The 14,859-nt window shown below is 33.8% G+C and overlaps 2 protein-coding genes across 2 annotated transcripts; both read right to left on the bottom strand.

Annotated features, from left to right (window-relative positions):
- Positions 1-368: 368 nt before the first annotated feature.
- On the bottom strand, positions 369-1,573 carry LOC133189668 (melatonin receptor type 1A-like). Its single transcript, XM_061325066.1, is given in 2 exon segments — positions 369-1,111; positions 1,558-1,573. Coding segments are annotated over 2 exon segments (759 nt in total).
- Positions 1,574-11,374: 9,801 nt separating this feature from the next.
- LOC133189667 (melatonin receptor type 1C-like) lies at positions 11,375-14,213 on the bottom strand. Its single transcript, XM_061325065.1, has 3 exons — positions 14,178-14,213; positions 13,317-13,602; positions 11,375-12,234 (listed from the first exon to the last, which is right to left on the bottom strand). The coding sequence occupies exons 1-3, from the start codon at positions 14,211-14,213 to the stop codon at positions 11,375-11,377; spliced, it is 1,182 nt and encodes a 393-aa protein (XP_061181049.1).
- Between the last annotated feature and the right edge of the window lie 646 nt (positions 14,214-14,859).

Genomic DNA, 14,859 nt, shown 5'->3' with positions numbered 1-14,859 from the left:
ACACTGCTATCACAGAAACAAAAGAAGTCTAATGCACCAAGCATGTGGTTTTCGTAAAAAAAAGCTAAAGAAATGATAATCATTTTCTAAACGTTAAAGGTGATCAAACTTTAATGTTCGATATGAAATAAAAGTACTGCAACAATCATACAAAAGTGTATATCATTTTCCTTTTAAATCTTACTGTGAACAAATATTTTATCACAGTTTTCATTGTACGTTTTGTTTCTAAAGAAAAAGGCTAAGTGTTAATGAACTTTTTATTCAACATTGAACATCATTTTTATAAAGGGTTCTACAGGGAGACAATAAAATTCAGGTATATGAGTCACCAATTCAACGGAGGATTATGTAAACTTGGTTTCATGTTAACCTTGGAGATGTTTTTCGGGTTAAGAAGTGCTTGATGCCATGTGAGATGATCCGCAAGCAAAAAGACTAAGAACTCCCATTGGGAACCTTTTTATTCCCATGATGTATATGATGCAATTGACGCTAGAATGCAAATGTGCCAAAAGTGTCACAAACAAATGAACTTCAGTTGAAAGATTATTCTGGACATCTAGGGCAACAGTTATAGCGTAAGGCGTCCAACATACAAAGAACACGACAAATATGCAGAATAAGGTTTTCGATGAACGAACAGTTTCCGTCCGTGCTTTCCTCATTTTATGTGGGTTTTTTGTGTCCATTCGGTAAATGTCGCGCTTTGTTTCCCATATTCGTTGGAAAATTAGGAAGTAACAGATAGCCATTACGAGGAGCGGTCCACCAATCAAACCGATGGAGACAAACAAGGTATAGGACAAACTAGCTGTGCGATCCCAGATACACTGATGATTCTTTCGGTCGAAATTATATTTTCCCCATTCAATAAAATTTGGAAACTGGAACAAGAAAGCAGCAACCCAACAGGTAATGCAAAATATGATGCAAGAGAGTCGGTTAAAAACTTTGTCGTAAACATTGTTGTGGCATAAGTAGATGTAACGGGACATCGTCAATAAAGTTAGACTGAGGAAGGCACAGAAGCATGCTGTCAAACAGAGGCTAGCAACAAAGTCACAAAGCCATTTTTTGTCGTCAAAATATTGCTCTCCCAATACGACGCCTTCAATTACAAAAATAAAAACGTGCAATTAAAATATTCATGTCGATAGGATATACATAAATCAATACTTACGTTACATAAAAAAATAATAATCTCGAAAATATTTTTGCTAACTCATATTTTTTTTTCTTTTTTCTTATTATATTTTAAATAATGAAGACATCAAATTGAATTGCAAAAATATTAATGAGAAGTTTGATTTGACTTATCTTAGCAGAATAAAGCCCTAACAATTTTTAATTATGCCTTACACAATGATAAGCATTGTTTCGTTTCTATTAAAAATGTATTTAAATTGATCATTATATTCATTGATTAGTGGATAGAAATCCCATTACTTAATGCCTTGAACCCTGATAAATAAACATACTCTCTTGCTAGTTTTAATGTCCGAGCATGATAAATGATATATACATGTAAGAGATATTAAAACTACCATACCCCACAGTTTGAGTCTCCCATGTTGGATGCCACTGCTTTGTTTTTCTGGAAAGACAGAATGAAGCTATCTTTTTATACGATAATTATCAACACTTTTGAAATACTGCCTACTTTTTGACCTGAATACCCACCACATCACTTCTAAATACATGAGAATTAAGTATTGTTATTATCATTAAGTATGTCTGCTCGTTAGGTCACCGGAACTATCGGAAATATATCCAATACATATATTACTTAATTTCATAAATAGGGAAAAGTGAGTGTAACTAATTAAATATATTTTTGACGTATTATGTAAGCTTGATGTTTCTTTTCGGAACAATGATCTTTAACTTATTTGTAGAATTGATTACAGGTAATGTGTATTCTAAAAAAAACTGACATACAAAGTTTAACTCATGCTTTCATCTACCTGTAAATTTAAGTTGAATGCGTACTTATTCCTTAAATCCAAGTTAAATCATTATCACACTAACTTTCTTTTGGTGTTTTAATTTGAAGTTGATACATTGAAAACTAGCTGAAGCTGCATGAAAGGAAACGTAAAATAGTCGAGATTTGAATTTAAAAAGAAAGCTGGGATTATTACATCAAACAATTTGCTATATTTTATGAATTATGGGAAAGAGTCGTGTAAAGTTGCCAGAGGGTCCCTCAGTTATTCATATTCCGAACTTTTATTTGGTGTGAAACATTTCAGTCAAATTATGACCAAAGAGTATATTTGTAAGCAAGGTAATTTTAACAAAAAAATTTAGCAAAAAAAATTAAAAATTGACAGTTTTTGATAAAAAGTAAAACACGCTTGTAACAAAGTGCCGGGGACGGACAATGTTGCTTCGTTATAAGCGTAAATCGTTATATCCGTGAACTTCGCAATATATTTTAAAGCCATGGAAAATGAAAATCACTTCGCTGTAAGCGTCAATTCAATATAAGCATGTTCGCTATAAGCGTGTTTTACTGTATTTTTAAAAAGAATATTCATCAACTATTGCTTCAAAACTTAAAAATTATATTTAAAATAAAACTCTACAGTGCCTAGATATCGAGCATTAGGCTCCGGGGCCATAAAACTTAGACGAGCTCACTTTTGATCTCAGTCTCACTTTTCCACTATATATCCCTTTTGTAAAAGTGAGACTTAGATCAAAAGTGAGATCTTCTAAGTTTTATGGCCCGGAGCCTGAAACACAATTATCCTAATGAAAGTGTTCATGTCCCTCTTTTCTCTACAACTATAGTCCTGCTGGTGACGTGAATATGTTTATAATGAGAATCTTAAAGGACTTATCGCATGATTTTTCAAAAATCTTAATTTTATGAAAAATATTATCTACAACCTTGTTTATTAAAATACTGAATACAATAAACGTTGTTGAAAGCGTATTTTAAGAGATATTGAGAGTTGAAATTCAAATACGGCAATATGCATATTTCAGTCGGATTTCGGCGAAATACTGCTCTGACGTCATAGGCGACAATTCAGTAATAGAGAGATAAGTTGCACACTATTTATGGAGTTATCAAGGACAAATGCAGCTTAATTACGAAAATACTGAAAAAAATAATTCCTAACGTGCTTTTCAATTACTATAGAAACATTAACTAGTTCTAAGCTATAAGACCTTTGAGATATTTTCGTTTTTTATTCCAAATATTTTGCATCTGTAGGTCTGATTACGGCAATGTTTCGCCGTGATCGGAAAATATTTTTCAAGACCGCCATCCTTTACAAAACATATGAAGGCGTACTTGCATAAATTTTTATGTTAAAAACGAAGAATAACAAAGTTATATAATATTTAATTTGTGAATCAAAAAAGTTCATACATGTGATAAGATGACAAATCAAATTGTATTGTGATGGCGAGTTTCTTCGTCTTCGCCGCGTCTCCCTCGCTATCTTCGCTGCTATTTTTACAATGTTAACAGATTTTTCAGATTTTTTGTTCCTAACAATTCTAAAATATAAGGTTGGCTATTCAAATTCATATCGAAAAATCAGTGATTTGGTCGTTCATAACGTAGAAAATTCAGGTTGTATCACGTATTTTTTAGTAAGATTAACGTGAGGAACTGATCAGCCATTGTCGCCTTTGACGTCACAGGATCACGTGATCACTATCTAATTAATTTAGATTTTTAATTCGGGGGGTTTCATTTGAGGCAATAATTTCTTTAAAAGAGACAAAACTTTTGGAACCCCGGTCTTTCAATTGGCGACAAAATTTCATAAAATTTCATAGATATTATGAATTCTGCCAGACGATGGATCAAATATGAAGAAAACCTTCACACTTTGTCAGAATGGATTAAGAATATAAGGTTGAAGTTGAAATATCGTGTTAAACGATTGAGGAGCAATATAAAAATCGTCCATCCTTCTGTCTTCAATAATTCAATACAAAAAAAGATTACTCGATCAATATGTACTGCTCCCGTCTTACAAAGCAGATAACAACATATAGTCTTTGTTTAGCAATACACTATTATCACCTGCATATGGAGTTTATGTCTCCTAGTTGATTACTCAGTATACGCAAGAGCACGTAAGAACAATTTGTAAAACGAGGATAACTATTGACAAATAAGTTGATGAAACAAGAATATCAACAGTTTCATTTAAAGAACATTTCGCAAATTATCGAAACAATACAATGACCTTAACAGCAAATACAATTTTTCATTAAGTCAAATGTTGACTGATGTTTCTCATACAAAATGTCTACTGATTTTTACGTTTGCCCGATCATGACAAGGAGCACTCGGCGTTTGTGACCGGTCGACAGGGGATGCTTACTCCTCTATGGCAACTGATCCCACCTCTGATGTTTTAGAGGTCCGTGTTTGCTCTGCTCCAAATTTGTATTGTTTCAAGAGACATCTGAGCTTGATTACTGTTCGTTATCTTAATATTTTATTTTTAAGGCTCATTATTTCAATTGCATTTCAGAGAAACTTGGGCTTAAGTTTACGAGTAGTAATCAAATGTTTTACTCATAGTTTCCTTCTTAAGGAGGAAATTCTTCAAAATCGTATATCAGTTTTTAATATTTATGATATTCCCAACAACCAATTTGAATTACTATACCTATATTGTATTCCTAAAGTACATAAAAATCCTTTCGAACAAAGATACACAGCGGGTTCCAGTAAATGTTCTACCAAGCCTCTATCTTTACTCCTAACAAAAATATAAACAGCATTGAATCAGATATTTCAGGGCTCACTGCGGATGTGGCCGGTTATTCCTCATAGGCACCTGATCCCACCTCTGAAATTTCCGGGGGTCTGTGTTTTATGCCTTGTTATCAGATTTGTATTGTTTGTAGATTTTTTGAAATCGATCACTGCTCGTTATCTTCATATTTCTCATTCATTACGTGTAATAATTATATGATTCTTTCACATTAAATTCAAATGTGAGAACGTTAAACATCTACTTAATACAGGATCTTTATTTTTTAATATTACGCTTTGACAATCAGCAACTTAACTATGTTAAAATTTACATTATCAGGAACCAATATATGCGTACAATACTATTTCATCATAATCAGAGTTATATTTTTTCATGATAGTAACTAATCATGAATAAATTATAGTAAATCTCTTCTCTGTGTTCAAAATTGCTTCCTCTCATACTTTTTGTAATGCCTTGAATAGGTGGATTGTACCTGTGTTAGGTAATTAAAAACATGGTTTACATAAGGAAAATGCAGGTTGCATCATTTTAAAAGGGTTGAATTTTCAGTGAAAACCAGCAATTTAAAATATTTTCCATTAAAAGGTTTGGTTCAAAAAGAACAGATAAAAAGTTTTTCTAATGAGGATTATGAAACCATGAATGTGTTCTCTTTGATAACTATAATTATTGTAATCCCCCTTTCTAGATCTCCTGTGTTGTAGTCACTTTTCTACTGAAGATGACTATTAATAAGAAACAAACTCTATACATTATTTTAACCCTTCAAGAAGTACAGCAAAACAGACCGAATATCTATATTTGGAATGAAGCCTCAACTGGTTTTCGGTATCAATGATTAGAGAGTAATTTACCATTTCCTACTTCCCGTAATAATTGAATGGTAATCTTGGAATGTCCAGATAGAGTTAATCAGGAAATAGTACATATCAACTGACAGATAATACGATTAGTGCTGGACACTGCAATCAGGATTTATTAGTGATTTCGATCGTGTATTACTTTGGTAAAATCTGCAAAATTACATTTTGACCCACAATAAATCATGTTGATAGTCAGGGATGTTTTATAAGGACTTTTATTATTTATTTTTTATAAAAACAATCTTTTTCACTTTAAATTTTTTTAACTTTTTTAAGTCTTAGATCCTAGAGATGTCAGCGTCAACTTCTGTTCCCATGAAATGCACATCGGGAAAGATTAAATTGTAACGTATTTATACGTATTTGAAATGTTTATTTTTAAAAAAAAAATCAATTTTCAATGAATTGAACAATTCTGAACAAGATGTGTTTGATAAACACAAATGCCCCGGAAGTGGCCATTTTGTAATTCTGGACAGACTCAGATAGAATACTTTTACTGCCTTGTACGAGACAGACTCAGATAGAATACTTTTACTGCCTTGTACGAGACAGACTCAGATAGAATACTTTTACTGCCTTGTACGAGACAGACTCAGATAGAATACTTTTACTGCCTTGTACGAGACAGACTCAGATAGAATACTTTTACTGCCTTGTACGAGGCAGCCTTAGATAGAATACTTTTACTGCCCTGTACGAGGCAGACTCAGATAGAATACTTTTACTGCCTTGTACGAGACAGACTCAGATAGAATACTTTTACTGCCTTGTACGAGAGAGACTCAGATAGAATATATTTACTGCCCTGTACGAGGCAGACTCAGATAGAATACTTTTACTGCCTTGTACGAGGCAGACTCAGATAGAATACTTTTACTGCCTTGTACGAGACAGACTCAGATAGAATACTTTTACTGCCTTGTACGAGGCAGACTCAGATAGAATACCTTTACTGCCCTGTACGAGGCAGACTCAGATAGAATACTTTTACTGCCTTGTACGAGGCAGACTCAGATAGAATACTTTTACTGCCTTGTACGAGGCAGACTCAGATAGAATACTTTTACTGCCTTGTACGAGACAGACTCAGATAGAATACTTTTACTGCCTTGTACGAGACAGACTCAGATAGAATACCTTTACTGCCTTGTACGAGACAGACTCAGATAGAATACTTTTACTGCCTTGTACGAGGCAGACTCAGATAGAATACTTTTACTGCCTTGTACGAGGCAGACTCAGATAGAATACCTTTACTGCCTTGTACGAGACAGACTCAGATAGAATACTTTTACTGCCTTGTACGAGGCAGACTCAGATAGAATACTTTTACTGCCTTGTACGAGACAGACTCAGATAGAATACTTTTACTGCCTTGTACGAGACAGACTCAGATAGAATACCTTTACTGCCCTGTACGAGGCAGCCTTAGATAGAATACTTTTACTGCCTTGTACGAGACAGACTCAGATAGAATACCTTTACTGCCCTGTACGAGGTAGCCTTAGATAGAATACTTTTACTGCCTTGTACGAGGCAGACTCAGATAGAATACTTTTACTGCCTTGTACGAGACAGACTCAGATAGAATACCTTTACTGCCTTGTACGAGGAAGACTCAGATAGAATACCTTTACTGCCTTGTACGAGGCATGGCCCAAAAGTAATGTTAAAGTTGCTTTATATTTATATATATATATATTTTTATAAGAGAATGTTTTCAATAAAATTTTCCTTACTAACAATCCTTTTTATTTTGACTCTTACTTTGAAATTTTATTTAGTTATATATAATAATATTTATAACTATATTTATAATACTTTTCAAAATATTAAAATGAGCAAAAAGTTGGGTCTTTTCTATCGTCTCAAGGCAAAAATGTTACAGTCGTCGTTATGACGTCTCTTTTCGGCACTCATTTTTTTCACGCGCAATTCTTTATAACCTCTCAAATGCTTCTATTTAATAATCTTTACTACCATTTTGCTATAAAGCGTCTTTTTTGAGTTTTAAAATTATTTGAACTTTATTCAGATGTTATTTCTATATTTATTTCTTTTGCGTAGATATTAGGTACCGTCAGATTCAAGAGTTCGTGACGTTAAAGGTTCACTAATCGTCCACTCACTTCCTTCTTTTTCAACTGAAATGCCGAAGAGGTTGAGGACCTGACAACGTCAGATTTCAAAACATTGACAATTTATAAGGGAAATAATTAACATTATGAAAATACTTTTCATTTTTTTTTATAAAAAAGTTCTTTGAAATACCACTGTAAATTAAAGTCGAAAGATTGACAGATGCTTGGAAGAAGAAAGTGCGTGGAAAATGAGGTTATTTTGAATCCACTGCTTCGCAAGATTTATATGTATGCAAAGTGGAATGGATATGCAAATGCATTCTTGTAAGTTAAAATAGTTTTTAAAATAGCTCAAGACTAGATGATCTAGCACAAGTTTGGACTGTATATGAAATAAAACGATAAAAATGATATCTAATATGATGCATGATACAAAATGTTATCAACAGTCTCGTTTAAAGTCATCATTTTGCAAGTTCTATGGTCGATACATTGACCTTGTCAGCAAATACAATCTAACATTAAGGCGAATGCTGACTGAAGTTTTTCATACTTATTGTAAGCTATTATTAAAACACTGGATTGTCTACGGATTTTTCCGTTTGTCCGATCATGATACTGAGCGCACGGCGGGTGTGACCGGCTGACAGGGGATGCTTACTCCTCCATGGCACCTGATCCCACCTCTTATGGTCCATGTTTGCTCTGCTCCCGATTTATATTGTTTTAATGGACTTTTGAGCTTGATAACTGTTCGTTATCTCCACATTTCACGTATATATGAGAGATTTAAAAATTTATGGCTTACCTGAAAATAAGTACCGAAAAGTAACGTCATAATGATAACAGTTATATTCTTGCACTTCGGCGATAGACGAAACCTAACGTTGTGTTTATTTTAATATTTTAAAAAAGTAATGAATGTATCTGAGAAAATTTTTAAGCAAAAGGTAAAAAAGATAAAGGTATGATAAAGGCATGATTATATAAAATTTTGTTGATAACTTTCAATTAAAAAAAATTATAGTAGTTGTGACGTAAGTTTTGGATCAATCCTAATACTTTTACATATAACCTTGAGCTAATTTCAAATCACATTCAGTTTCTTCACTATAAAACATGGTCAAGACATGAATTCTACATTTTTAAAAAAAATGATCTTGAACTTGACCAAATGAACTTGGACAACCAAGTGACATTCGGTCGCCTCCGTAAATTTTCGACGAGCTGCTCATCGCAGATTTACGGAGACAGTTGAGCGTCTGGTACCTTCCCAGATCTTTCCTGCAAGCTCGGAAATGATTTTTCGAGTTGCCGGAAAGGCCCCAGAAGATACAGTTGCTACAAAGCAGTAAGTCACACTAGAATATTCAGTGTTCAAAATACGTGGTCATTGGTTCTACCAATCTTTTAAAATAATTGTATTTTTCATCTCAAAATTTAATTACATTGAACTACACTTCACTTTCAAGTGAAATACTTGAAGCAAAGTGATGCCAATACCGACGTGAAGCCCATTCAAGTTTCACCATTCTTAATTGAGACCTCCCTCCCCCACACCACCCCCAGTGCACCACTGGGTCTTCCTATTAATTATTAATAGATTCAGCAAATTCAAACAATGGTTCAGATATCTACTGTGTAGTATAATGGCTACAACGCTAGCTCACCTTCTCTTTTTAGAAGATAAACTTGTTGAGCCTATTTTGGTTGTAAATGATGCAAATATTAAACTTCTTAAAAAATGTTGAGAAATTGTTGACTTTTTATGATGTTCAAAATTCTGCTTTCTTACCATCACCCTTATAAATATAAACAATTTTTTATCACTTTATAGGACATCATTGTGAAATTAATTTTGAATGAAAGATAGAAATCTATGCGTCTAAACTTATTCATTTTAATTATACGTATAAACATGACTGTTTATTTGTTATTTTCATGGTTTTAGGGGAAAAAAATGTATCATGTGTCCTCAAAGCTCTAGTAAATTTCTATAATTTTGCCAAATATAAAGTTTCTCCCTTTAATGATTCTTAATTTAGTAGGAAGGTTAAAATTTATGATAGAATTACAGACTTTCACACAGAACAAAAAATATGCCCACGATCTTTGTTCTCATGGGTTTTTGGTTGTTCAAAAGTTTTGGGGTTGCAAGATCTGGGCTTATTTCAATTACTATTCTGTTATATTTTCAATCTAAGTTTCAATCTATGATTTAATTAAGGAACATGGACTGGATCATACAAAACTGCACCACGAATATTTTCTATATTCTTTTATATACCTGTCCAGTCTGTAAACGACATTTTCTTCTCTACATCTTAATTATATTTTCATACAAGAGTATGATCCCATCGATTAAAAATCTGTTTGCAATTTTACATGCTAAACGATCGTGGAATTGTTTTACATTTGCAGATCTGGCCTCAAGACCATAAACTGAAAATAAACTTAAGTAAAAATTTCAAATTAATATATTTTGATAAGTAAGAAAATTTCCATCATGTGTTTGTGTTTGTTTACTTGTTTATTGATGTTCAATGTCCCTCTCGAGAATTTTTCACTCATATGGAGACGCCACCGGTGGAGAGCTGCAAATTTTGACCTATACTCGGCACTCAGAACCATTGAGCAGTGATGGATCTTTTTCGTGCCAGCACCTACTGCGACACAGAGCCTCGGTTTATATGGTCTCATCCGAAGGACCGGTCTCCACGTCCCACAGTGGGATCCGAACCCGCGACGTAAGGATCAACTCCTTACTCCGCGACTCTAGAGCAAACGCTCTAACCACTGCGCCATGCGGGCGAAAAATGTGTTTGTGAAATAAAATTCAAGATATTCAAAATCGACAATTTTTATTTAATTCTGTTTTCAGTTAATGGTCTTGAAGCCTGGACGCTGTACTATATGGACAAATTCCATATGATGAAGTCGGGATCGATAATGGAAGATCGCTGTTTAAAAAATACATTTCGTGAACAAGTATATTTTTGACAAATAAAAAAAAAACCATTCATCATTTTACACACCAGCAGCAAATGTAAACAAGTGGAAAACACGTGACTTGAATTAAGTAAAATACTTTCGAAAGGCATAATAATATAAGGTCTTTTCCCGTGTTATAGCACCTCTTGATTCGCGTTTAACACTTTTAAATCATATTTGAAATAACCCTTATTTTGTGTTAATACGTTATTTAAAAGGTATAATAATGCCTTCTAATGCGCATATTATGCCTTTCACTTTTTATTACGCCTTTTCACTTAGCCTTTTAATTACTTTTAACTATTTCCGTAGTTCAATAATATTAGGTTTTCGTACTCTCCTTCGTGGTCTTTTTATTCAAACTATATTGTTGTCGAAAAAAATTAACTGATAACAAGCGACAGAGAAATATTTTAATATTCAAATATTCAACAAATATAAAGGTTGGTTTATCAATACAGTTAATTCAATCAATACAATTAATATCAATAAATAAAATACAACTCGTTGATGCAAATAAAATCCTTTTTGTTTCATCATTTGATTCACATGTATAATTTATTTCTACATATGATTCACAGGTACATGTACATAACAATAAAAAAAAAGTACACTGGACGGTGAAAATAGTACAAGGAACATTTAAACGATACTTCAGTTTACTTTACGAGCTTTATTTTGACGTAAGATAACCAGAAATGGTACTCAAAGAGGATGCCTCAAGATGGCATTTCTGTTTTTGCGGGGTGTACGTGTCGCTGTTCACAGAAGGTGTGTTTGATGAACTGCTGGTTCTTTTGGTGACGATCTCGTGGTTGGACGACCCAGATTTCGTGGAAGAAGATTTGCAGCCGCAAAGTCGAAGAATTCCCATTCGAAACCTTTTGTTCCCTACGGTGTATATGATGCAGTTGACGCTAGAGTGCAAATGTGCCAGAAGTGTAACAAACAAATGAACTTCTGTGGAAAGATTATCCTGGACGTCAAGGGCAATGGTTATAGCGTACGGCGTCCAACACACAACGAAGACAACAAAAATGCAGAATAAGGTCTTCGATGAACGAACAGTTTCGCTCCATGCCTTCCTCATTCTCAAGGGGTTTTCGGTATCCAATTTGTAGATATCGCGTTTTGTTTCCCAGATTTGTTGAAAAATCAGAATATAACAGATAGTCATTACGATGAGCGGTCCACCAATCAAACCGACTGAGACAAACATTGTATAGGACAAACTCGCCGTGCGATCCCAGATACATTGATGGTTTTTCTTGTCAAAGTAGTGCCCACCCCACCCGATAAAGTTAGGAAACTCGAACAAGAAAGCGACCACCCAACAGGTAATGCAAAACAAAATGCAGGAAATTCGATTAAAAACTTTGTCGTAGACATGATTGTGGTATAAATAGATATAACGTGACATCGTCAATAAAGTCAGACTGAGAAACGCGCAGAAACAAGCTGTCAAACAAAGACTGGCAACAAACTCACACATCCATTTCTTATCGTCGAAAAACTGCTCTCCTTTTGCAACTCCTAATAAGAAACTATGATATATTGTTAAAAAGAATATAATGAATTGCTTTAAAATTAGATGGCATGATTTCAAAGAAGGAATAAACCCTTTTACGACTAGTGCGGTACTGTTCTTTTGCAGGGCTTATACTATAGTTTTCAAAGCTTTTATTTGGTATATAATTAAAAGACGCTTATTTCAGAAAAGACTTTAATGTTAACCTAGCAACAAAACTTGGTGATGAACGTGATGACTTCAACTTACTTATGTAGCAATAAACCCTTCTCACCTGCATATGGGATTTATATCTCCTAGATAATTCGATACACAAGAGTATGCTCCACGTACGAACAATTTCTAAAACGAGGCAAGTTATTGACAAACAAGTTGATGAAACAAGGATATCAACAGTCACGTTTAAAGTCATCATTTCGCAAGTTCTATGGTCGATACAATGACCTAGTCAGCAAATACAATCTATCATGAAGTTGAATGCTGACTGACGTTTTTCATACTAATTGTTAGGCCATTATTTACACACTGAATTGTCTACGGATTTTTTTCGTTTTCCCGATCATGACAATGAGCACACAGTGGGTGTGACCGGTCGACAGAGGAAGATTACTCCTCCATGCACCTGATCCCACCTCTGATGTTATTTTTAGAGGTCCATGTTTGCTCTGCTCTCGATGTATTGTTTCAATGGATTTTTTAGCTTGATTGTTGTTCGTTATCTCCATATTTCATTGTAAATAAAGCACTGATACTGTTTGCCCTGCAGAAGCGTAGTACCGCAGTTATTGAGAAACAGTATATATATAACACATCAAAATAATCAAATTTTCGAATTGATAAAACGTCACAAATACAGAATTGAATGTTAATTTCATGTCAAGTCTTCTCATGTTTCCGAATAGTTCAGTGGTTCAAAGTTTTTACTTTCTATGTAAACTCTTCATTAGGTGATCAATCTCAGAAGTCTGTGCTTCACAATAAAACTCCTATTAATATTTGCCCCGTTGCATCTTTTAATAATTTCTAGTAGCAAAATATAATAAATGATACACGTTCAATTCTCCTTAAACAACAGTAAAATATTTACCGATGATGCAAAGCGGGTCTGCCACTGCTGTGACGCAGAAGTCAGCGAGTGCAAGGTTAATGATGAATTCTTTTCCGGATTTGTTGATTCCTCTTAGGACAGTGGAGACTAAGAGTATTAGGGTGTTTCCAACAGTTCCCACCAAAAGAGCAGTCGCCATGATGACGATATAGCCTATTGCTAGCGAAGTATCGGTCTCCAGTAGAGGACTCTTCCGTATCATTATGGTAGCATTACCAAAGTCCATGCAATTTTTCAGTGTATCATTGAGATCAGATGTCCCATCCTAGAATTAAACAGCAATTTAGTCTCATGCTGATGTTCATATTTAATTGGTATGATGTAGTTTTCATGCAAGAAAAAATTTACTGTAAACAGTTTCATTTCTATAAATTAAGTCCATAAATATTCAGTATTGATATAACAGAAAAACAATTCAATAGATGGTATTGATTTTATCAAACTTATGCAGATTCTGCAACATTTAAGCCATATTTCAGCAATTTCATGACATCTGTCAGGGAAGAAATGTATAGAGAAAACTACCATACAACAAACAAAATAAGTAAGCATTTATCGTAATTTTCAAAGAATAATTTATTATAATTCCAATATCCTTTCAAATATTTGAATGTTTGACATTGAACACTCTATTGCTGAGTAGTATTTACTGATAAAGTACTTGATTAACTACATTTATCAAAGTGAATTCCATTTTCTATTAAATTACACGAAATAAGCATAGTTTTTCATATAACAAATTGAAAATTATAAATTTCTGATATTAACGTTAAAGCAAACAATTGCAGTAGAATACAATTTACTCTTTCAAATAATAAAACAATTAAAAAGTTTTCATACCATACAGTTCGGAGAATTGGTTACAAACACTCCCATACTGGATGATAGACTGTGCGATCTCCAGAGGATGCGCGGTTGTCTTATATAGGATAATTACTATATCATTGCCGACCATTCAAAGGATATACGTCAGCCTCATAATAACCGCGCATTGTCCTCGGAATTATGGTAGATGTCCGATAACAAATTAAATATCAAATACACTATGAAATCAGAGGATCGGGGGCGTTTTTTTTATGTAATATATTTACTCATGTAAAATTTTTGTTCAGATGCAAAGGAAAAATATTGGTTCATGATATGGGTATTTCATTCTCTTGGTTTTGCAAAACAAAATGGAAGCTGACAGGTAAAAAAAGACATGATCCTTTTATTATTAAAACCAACCTTTGTTTGAAAAATGCAATAAAACATGCAGAATAAGAACGGCTTAAATTACTATTAATTAATTTGACTTGTAAATCTTATATATATTATATATTTCATTGCAATGTTTATCGGTAACGATCCTCAAATAAAACTAATGTCCAAAAAGCTGCAAGAATTCCATCAGTATTGAAAGCAAGATTTTTGTCTTGTCTAGACAGCCGAGTGGTCTAAAGCTCTGTTCTGCACTGCTAAGGAGGTAGATTCCGCAGGTCGAGAGTTCAAACCCCGGCTTGGGCGGGCGGGATTGAGTATC

This window comes from Saccostrea echinata, unplaced genomic scaffold (genome assembly GCF_033153115.1).
Source record: "Saccostrea echinata isolate AGI-Se365-2 ecotype Australia unplaced genomic scaffold, CSIRO_AGI_Sech_v1 ptg000019l, whole genome shotgun sequence".
Classification (NCBI taxonomy): Eukaryota; Metazoa; Mollusca; class Bivalvia; order Ostreida; family Ostreidae; genus Saccostrea; species Saccostrea echinata.
Note: the sequence above shows the minus strand (reverse complement) of the source record. Positions and strands in the feature narration are given on the sequence as shown.

Bases quoted from the DNA above. Each gene is read 5' to 3' on its own strand.
- LOC133189667 (XM_061325065.1), bottom strand. From the start codon at position 14,213: ATGGGAGTGTTTGTAACCAATTCTCCGAACTGTATG. The intron at 13,603-14,177 runs GTATGAAAACTT...GTTTAATTCTAG, and splicing joins CCAATTCTCCGAACTGTATG to GATGGGACATCTGATCTCAA. The intron at 12,235-13,316 runs GTAAATATTTTA...GTTTCTTATTAG, and splicing joins AGACCCGCTTTGCATCATCG to GAGTTGCAAAAGGAGAGCAG.